General features: G+C 37.0%; 1 protein-coding gene across 1 annotated transcript; it reads left to right on the top strand.

Moving 5' to 3' along the window:
- Positions 1-5,421: 5,421 nt before the first annotated feature.
- LOC131303691 (heat shock 70 kDa protein-like) lies at positions 5,422-7,182 on the top strand. The gene has a single exon (XM_058330684.1). It carries the CDS (start codon positions 5,425-5,427, stop codon positions 7,096-7,098), a length of 1,674 nt encoding a protein of 557 aa, XP_058186667.1. The 5' UTR covers positions 5,422-5,424; the 3' UTR covers positions 7,099-7,182.
- The last annotated feature ends 2,164 nt before the right edge of the window (positions 7,183-9,346 follow it).

Below are 9,346 nucleotides of genomic sequence, written 5' to 3' on the forward strand. Positions count from 1 at the left end.
TGGGCTGCCTTTTGTAACTGATGTAACAGTAAATGTGAACTATCCACTTTATACAAGTTGGTGGTGGATTTGATGATTGGTCAAGTTGATTTTTATTTTTTTTAGTTGCGACATGAGTAGCTTGGATCATAATTTTGAAAATTGAAAAGGCGAAAGTTCTGGAACTCGCCAAGCAAATCATGCTCATTGTGACCATGATATCTCGACCTTCTGATCAGAAGAAAAATCTCGATGTAGAAAACACCAACTGTCGATTGGATGACAAATCCTTGTTGCTCCTTTCCGTTGTCATCCTCTTGTTTGTGGTTGTTACTCGAGCCCACCGAGTTTAGTTTAGCTAGCGTTCCTTTCCGTTGTCATCCTCTTGTTTGTGGTTGTTACGCGAGCCCACCGAGTTTAGTTTAGCTAGTGTTCTTTGTCGACTCACACACAGACATGCTCAATTTTTCCTTGAATGTTTAAAAAAAATAGAGTTGGCAATTCAACCCATATTTTTTTAACCCGTCCATAATCGCCCACATATAACCAATCTAATCCTCCCATATTATATAATGAGTTGATATGGATTCACCCATATAAACTCATATTTACATGGGTTTAGGTGGATTAGTAAAAGATCCAAGTGCTTCACGTATACTCCCATTTACCAAATGACGCATCCTCAGCTTCTCCTCTCGCTTCTTTCTCTATCTCTATGTAACAGTGTGAGTTTACTTTTACAAGCTAGGTTGTTGCTATGATCAGTTTAGTTTGTTCTACTTCCAGGTTCCTATGTGTGCCGACGTAACAAGTACAAAATTATCCTATATTCCTGGTAGTGGTGGGAGCAACAACTGACATGGAAATAGTCCTAATGCTTTGGCGTTATTGAACAAGAAACTCATAAAACTCCATTTGGACGGCAATTGAATTGAATTAGAGATATATTTTTTCGCGGAGGCTCGTTCACGGAGCGGCGCAAATGCACATACAATTCTAAATACAAATTACAATTTCTTCCAAATTTCAATCTCCAAAAAACGACCCATGAATTGTGCATGCTTTCTCATATGTCCAAATATTTGGGTGAAAATAAAAAAAAAAATTTACTTTTTTGATTCCTCTCATCAAGACGATCAATAAGGATAAAAAGTTTGTCGCAAAACGAAACAATGCGATTTTTTTTTTTGAATTAGGACAAAACGGAAAATGGGAGAAAATGAAAACAGGTCGGGGAAAAGGGAAAGGAAAAAAGGAAGGCGGGGAAAAAAGGGGGGGGGGGGGGGGGGGGGGGGGGGTTAGAGGGGGAAGGAAAACGGGTCGGGTCGGGCGGATTTGGGTTTGACTTGACCCATATTTGACCTAACCCATTTCAACTAGTTTACTATTCAACCCGCTCATATTTGACCCGCGACCCATTTCAACCCGCCTATTAGCCACCTCTAAAAAAAAAAACTCATAAATTTTTATTTTTGAAATTTTTCATCAAGACTTATAAATCCACAAAGTATAAAAATAAAGAAAGAAGATGCCAAAATGGGCCAAACGCCCGAGATCAAATTTAGTACTTTATCATATGTTGTTTCCTGGGATCTACTTTGGTCTTTATTGAAGCAAATTACGATCAAAATTTGGAGGGAAAATAGTGCATTTAGATTTTATTAACAATTCTAAAGTGATAGCCTGTAGATCAGTTTGAGAAAGAATGAAACAAAAGACAATCTTATCAAATTGCTAAGATAACAGCTTCTCTCACCGCGACGCCGTAATCATTTCCAACTCGTCCACAATGGCATTGGTGAAAACTCCAAGGTTTCCATTGCCGACGGACAGAAATGAAACTTTTTCTATCTCCATGATGCGCATTAATTGTACGGCAAAAGCTTTTGAAAATCAATATATTTAAATAGTTCTCAATATATATGTATATTGATGTATATGAAAATGCATAGATTTCTATGAAATGAGTGTCCATCATCATTGGAGTCACTTCAATTCACTCTTCCTCTAAAATTATACAAAAAAATCTGTCTATTTTTTGTTTTTTGCAATTTTTTTTTTAAGGTTTTGATCATAATTCAAATGAATTATTAGTCAGGACACAACGTGAAAGAAATCACATCAGAAGACTTAATTAATTCATTGAACTAGTCCAAGAAATTTTGGAACGGTTGAGATGTCCTAATCTGTGCCATTTTGGACGTCGGAAGATCTTAATTAATTAATTTAATTCATTCCACAAGTCGGAGAAATTTTCCTCCCTACGCTATGAACATCCACAGCGGAATAAGCAAAACAAAAAATTGTTAAAAGCTAGCAATATTTGATCAGAAAAGTGCTCACCTTGGAATAACCAAACTCAGCAATCTCTTAACAACTCATCAAATTTTGGCTCTTCAATAATCAAAGCTAGCAATATTTTGTCAATAACCAAATTTTATCTCTCAATCAAATACATCAACATTACACGAAAATCTACTCTCTCTCTCTCTCTCAACAATGTTTTCAAAAAATAATTTTAAAAAACTTTAATTTTCAAAAAAAAATTGGTTTTTTTCAGAAACTTTTTTTTTTTACAAAAAACAATTTTTTCAAAAACTTTAAATAATTATAAATAAATAAAGTGTGTTTTCCAAAAATCTATTTTTGAAATTTCAAAACTCTTTTATAGAAAATTGTTTTTTACACAAAATCTGTTTTTAAAAAACTGTATTTATAGTTTTTAAAATTTCAAAACTATTTGTGTAAATATAATTCTTTCAAAATTTCTCAAAATTGTATTTACAGTTTTTAAGTGAACAAAGTGTGTTTTTTGAAAAATTATTTTTCGTTTCGAAAAACTTTTTTTTTTATCTGTTTCTAATATAAACTGTTTTTTTTTCCTTCAAAAACCACTTTTTCAAAAAATATGCGTGAAATGAAGGGAAAAAGTTTGGAGGGCCCATTGGTTTAGGATTTGACATTGCTAATTCTAGCAATCTTTAAATGGATAATCAAAATTTGATGTGGCATGTTTTAATTATTCATATTTGTTTATTACACTGCTGATGCTCTAAGGTTTTAGCGGATGCTAATGACTTCAAGATTCAATCCAACGCTCGCAGCTATTGGCTTCACGTCCTCCAGGAGACGAAGAATCGTCCTGGTCGAAGCTGCCCATAGACACCATATAGAACGTGTATATAAATAAATAAACAAATAAAGCCTTGTACATACACGTGGACTTCGGGTTGGTGCTGTGCAGTAAGGTAGCACCGTGTTGTGTACCTCCGAGCTGTCGGATCGTGCATCCGACTGTTTGGATCTCATCTCGACAACCAATGATTGAGAGCTGTTTATTACTGAGATGAGATCCGATCCGTCGGATGTACGATCCGACGGCTCAGAGGTGCGCAACACGGTGCTGCGCACACCATTGCAAAACACTATCCCCAATTCATGTATTTGTCTCATTCCATCTCTATCAGCTCATCTCAACAAAGTCATATAATGTCCTATTAAATTCTCCACCATATGTTTTTGCAGGTCATTATCTAACAGTTAGGCACATATTGTAACCGACCAACAAATATAATTGCCAACTAAACTTATAATCATGTTTACATGAGGACATATAAATATGAGAAAATCTTTTTAACGGCGGAGTCGTAAATAATTATTTACGGAGTCAATCGCTCCTTTCTCGAAACGTTTCATCAACATCCAGACCGTTCAAAACACTTTGTGACGGTCGCAAAGAATTGTTATTGTAAAAAACTTGTTCACGGTTGAACCGTGAATAAGTTTCTCTCCGTAAATATATGCGACCTCCAAAAATAATAAACTCAATTAATAAAGGAAACATAAATACTCATCGTAATCTGATAAAGATTGAAACTTGTGATCAGAAATATTCCAACAGACATATCCTACTCTGAGCCATTTTGTGGACGTCAGAAGATCTTAATTAATTCATTGAATTAGTCCAAGAAATTTGGAAACGGTTGAAATGTCCTACTCCGTTGCATTTCTTGGAAGAGTGGTGCTACAGGGAGTACAAATGATTTTTTGGGAAACGGTTGAAATGTCCTCCAAAAATACTTTGTTTATCGTCCTCACAAAAAATAAGCTCAATCCAGTACCGGTAAGGACATTTATAAAATGTCCAACTTTGTCACAGAATTCAGGCCATTCTGGCAGAATCGCCTGAATTCTGTGACAAAGTTGGACGTTTTGTAAATGTCCGGCAGAATGGCCTGAATTCTGTGACAAAGTTGGACGTTTTGTAAATGTCCTTACCGATATTGGATTGAACTTATTTTTTACAAGGATCATAAACAAAAGTGTTCTAAACAAAATGAGCGGTTCCGATTATTTTTTTGTGGCCCAAAACATGCCCAAAATGGCGTTTGTACGCACTAGTACAGATTTATGTTTGTGCCAGTATCATTTTTGTTCTTGGAACAATCCTTCTACCACCACACTCATTCACACACTCAGACTCACAACAAGGGTGGGGCCCACACACATTGAGTGTGTAGTGTGTGCGGGCTTCACCCTTATTGTAAGTATGAGCATATACATGAATGTGTGAATAAGTGACATGTCCGAAGCTTAGGCATTTTTGGGTCTTCACACTCATTTCAGCCTGAAACGAGTATTCTTCACTGCCGAAGAGCACGATCAGCAATCGGTACCCACGAGAAACGACCGGAAACTGTACGAATCCGCCGGTATCTCTGACATCGGCAGTGATTCAATCCGCCGGTATCTTTGAGATCGGCGGAGAATCACCGGAAAATACAACGGAACAAATCGAGGAGTGAAAGATACTGGATTTTTGATAAAACGGTACGTGCCAGCCGGCTTACAATAATATACAACCTTGCTCCAAAACTCTGGTATCTCTCCCACTTCCCGTTGCGTTTCCTCTATTTCTTGGTGTTTCTCAAATTTTCCTTACAATTCCCTGTACGTAGTTACATACTCACCTTCCAAACATGACTGTGTTTGCGTTGCGTCTCTAAAACCAGTTATTCTTTCTACCCATGGTCGTTAATAAATTTTATATGTAGTTATTACTCTCATTTCTCTATTTTTCTCTAATCACTATCCAAAAACCCCTCTCAACACCCAAATCAAACAAAGCCGTTCAAATTGCTTTCCCCAAAAACATTTCATTCTCTCACTCCCTGCTTATAAAAAAAAAAAAAAATTAAAAAACAACATACTATTGCCTATTTTAGCTTATTTTTTGTCTTTATTTAAATTTTTTCACATTTATTAGTTCAATGTCAAATTTTTCGTGGATCATTGATTCATCTCCTTAAGAGAAATTGGTAAAGTAAAAAATTATGATCAAAATTTAATTTTTTTTATCTTTATTTAAAAAATTATAAATTTGAATAATAATTTTTTACTTTCCATTCTCTCTCTCCCATGAAAAAATCAGAAAGAATTGCAACAATGGGTACTAGTAACAAGGCCATCGGAATCGACCTCGGCACGAAGTACAGCTGCGTAGGGGTGTGGCATAACGACCGAGTCGAAATCATCCCAAACGACCAAGGCAACCGAACCACCCCTTCCTACGTCGCCTTCACTGACACCGAGCGCCTAATCGGCGACGCCGCCAAAAACCAAGTCGCCATGAACCCACAAAACATTGTTTCCAACACCAAACGCCTCATCGGCCGCCGAATCTCCGATCCCTCCGTCCAATCCGACATCAAACTTTGGCCCTTCAAAGTAGCTCCGGGTCCTGGCAACCATCCCATGATCGTCGTCAATTTCAAAGGGGAAGAGAAGCAATTCGCTGCCGAACAAATATCGAGCATGGTCTTGGTGAAGATGAGGGAAACGGCGGAGAATTTTCTTGGGCAATCGGTGAAAAATGCCGTTATTGCGGTCCCGGCGTATTTCAACAATTCGCAGCGGCAGGCGACGATTGACGCTGGAGCGATTTCGGGAATGAACGTTGTGAGGATTATTAACGAGTCGAACGCGGCTGCAATTACGTACGGGTTCGACAAGAAGGGTTCAATGAAAGGGGAGCAGAACGTGCTGATTTTTGACTTGGGTGGAGGAAGTTCCGATGTTTCGATTTTGACTATCGCAGAGGAGGTTTTCGAAGTGAAAGCTATGGCGGGGGATACCCACTTGGGTGGGGAGGACTTCGATAACAGAATGGTGAATCATTTCGTGGCGGAGTTTCGGAGGAAGCACAAGAAGGATGTAAGTGGAAACTCAAGGGCGTTGAGGCGGTTGAGAACCGCTTGTGAGAGAGCAAAATGGACTCTATCGTCGGCTCCTCAGGCAACGATAGAGATCGATTCATTATACGAAGGGGTTGATTTTTACCCCACGATTACCCGGGCGAGGTTCGAGGAATTGAACATGGATTTGTTTACAAAGTGTATGGAGCTCGTCGAGAAATGCCTTCGCGATGCGAAAATCGATAAAAATTTGGTTGATGAAGTCGTCCTTGTCGGTGGGTCCACCCACATTCCAAAGATACAAGAATTACTGCAGGATTTCTTCAACGGAAAAGAGCTATGTAAGAGTATTAACCCAGATGAGGCCGTGGCATACGGGGCTGCAGTTCAGGCGGCGATTTTAACCGGCGAGGTGCAGGATTTGTTGTTATTGCTCGATGTAACGCCGTATAGTTTGGGGTTAGAAATGGAGGGTGGGGTTATGACTGTTTTGATTCCAAGAAACGAGACGATTCCAGCTAAGAAGGAGCAGATTTTCTCGACGTTGTTGGATAATCAGCCTGGTTTTTTGATTCAGGTTTATGAAGTGGAAAGAGCGAGAGTTAAGGATAATAATCTGCTGGGGAAATTCGAATTGACTGGATTTCCCCTTGCGCTGAGCGGGGTCCCGCAGATCAATGTGATTTTCGATATAGATGCGAATGGGATTTTGAACGTGACGGCGGAGGACAAGACGGCGGGGGTACTAAAGAGTAGGATTACGATAACGTACGATAAAGGGGGGTTGAGTAAGGAGGAGATTGGGAGGATGGCGGGGGACACGGAGAAGTATAAGTTGGAGGACGAAGAGGCGAGGAGGAAGGTGGAGGCAGGGAACGCGTTGGAGAATTATGGTATCTCTTCTTCCATTTTTTCATTTCATTAGTTAGTGAGATATACTTATACTTAGAGCATGTACATTAAGGAAAATGTATTTTAGCTACCCAATAATTCACTGTTTTTATTTTATCTATTCAAATTTCTCTCTCACCAATCTTCTCTATTATCATCTCTATCCTTATAAAATACTATAAAATTGCAGTACTATTTTTGTTTCCCCTCTCTCTCCGCAGTTCTCTATCTAAAATCAAAAGACCCAAACCCACAAATTAACTACCATATATCAATTAACCCAAAATTTGAACCGTACAAAATTATTGCATGCAAGGTGGGGTTAGGAAGGGAGAGAGAGAGAGAGAGAGAGAGAGAGAGAGAGAGAGAGAGAGAGAGAGAGAACTACTAAAGAAGAACGAAGAACGGAAGAAAAACAATAATTGTTTAAGGAATTACTCATGAACAGTGACTCGGTAATAATACCGAACCTTTCCATCTAAGCTATTAGAGCATGTACACCAATCTCTCTATATCGTACTTTTAGGTTAAATAGAGAGGAATTTCTCAAAAAGGGGTTGCACCAGCCTAGCTATCAACATAGATATTTTAAAAAAAACCATTGTAGCTCTCCAAAAGAAGCTAGGCACTGTAGCAATGGAAAAAATAAACAAATATTATTATCTCTGATGCAAGCCTCTTCTTCTCTCTCCTCCAAGAACCAAAACCAGTAAAATTGTATACCTTCCAAAATCTGATTTGTGCATCAATACTTGAACCCAAAACATTGAGCAATTACTCAATCTATGCATGTGTTTTCAACTACAATGATGAAAATGGATCTAAATTTCAGCTCTTTTGTTCATGATAAAAAATTTAGGGCAACATAAGTTTTGTTGTTGTCGTTCAAAAAAATAAATAAAGTTCTGTTGTTTCTTTCTATTTTATAAATGAGAGTCTCAAAGAGTTATTTGCCCACTTCAAAGTACAAATGAAAATAAGGAGAAGAAATAAGTGCGTGGAAGAAGAACCAATCAATTGACCCAATTTAGGACAAAACTCTCATTCACTCTACTGATATAAAAGAAAGAAACCGTATATTTGAACCTATAGATATATATGCAGCATTTTATTTTATATAATTCTTAAATAGTGATAGAGAGGGTAATAGAGATGATTGATATAGTGTGCAAGTAAAAAGTGGATAGGTAAAATAGAAATTACACTTTTTAACTAGGTATTTTAACTACCATTGGTGTACATGCTCTTATACCTTTGTCTTTTGCTACTTTGGTATAGCTTACTTTTGTGACTTTCGTTCTCTATTTTAGTTAATATTGCTCATATACCTACACTGATGTACATGCTTTTATGGGGCCGTGAATAAGCTGTTTACAGAGGGGTGAATACGGACCGTCCAAGAGTGTTTTGGACGGTCCGCATTTTAAACAAACCTTTTCGGGAAAGAGTTAAGTGTTTTGGACTGTCCGGAGTCACCTCCGTAAAACTTATTTACGGAATACTCCATAAATAAGTTTTTCTCTTATTAGTATATCTTAAGGGGTCTAGTAAATACGGTATATTAACGACGAAAGGAGGTCTAAATTACGGTACATATTTTTCAACTTTTGTAAGGCCCGTTCTCTTGAACTTAACTTAAATCTGAAAAATTGTCCTTATTTGAGTTATCTGAAAGATTTTAAGTTTAAGTTTAAATTAATGATGCAGCGGAATTTATGAGAGACTAGTTAGCGTACTAGTCCAAACGAGATAAACAACTCGTCGCAATGAGCAAATCTTGCACACAAGAAAGAAAGAGAAAATCTCTGCAATATTATTGATTAAAAGCTTTTTTAAAAGTTTAATAATTGAATAGGTTACAGTTCTTTTTATAAGACCCTAACCTTAGAAATATATCCTACTGTAAAAAAAAATCTTAAATCATGCCAAAATAAACGGCATTAAAGAAAAATATTTCCTATTTAATTAAATAAAATTCTAATTCTTGTAGACTAAGAATTAATCCTAATAAAGTAGAAATTAAAATCAAACCAAATACGGAAATTAAAGTTAATAATTCTAACCTAAACAAAAATATTCCTAGTAAAAATATTATTCTAAAGCAATAAAAATAAAATACAAACACTCCGTTTGGTTTAACATTTTGAGAGTTACTTTTAATTCTCGGCATAGTTTTCAATAAATTTTTCTTTTTATCTCTCTTTACTCATTACCACTCCAACTTTCAAAAATTACTTTCTCCATTTTTGTCTTACATCAATTAAGTTCAAGAGAACGGGACC

This window comes from Rhododendron vialii, chromosome 1a (assembly GCF_030253575.1).
Source record: "Rhododendron vialii isolate Sample 1 chromosome 1a, ASM3025357v1".
Taxonomy (NCBI): Eukaryota; Viridiplantae; Streptophyta; class Magnoliopsida; order Ericales; family Ericaceae; genus Rhododendron; species Rhododendron vialii.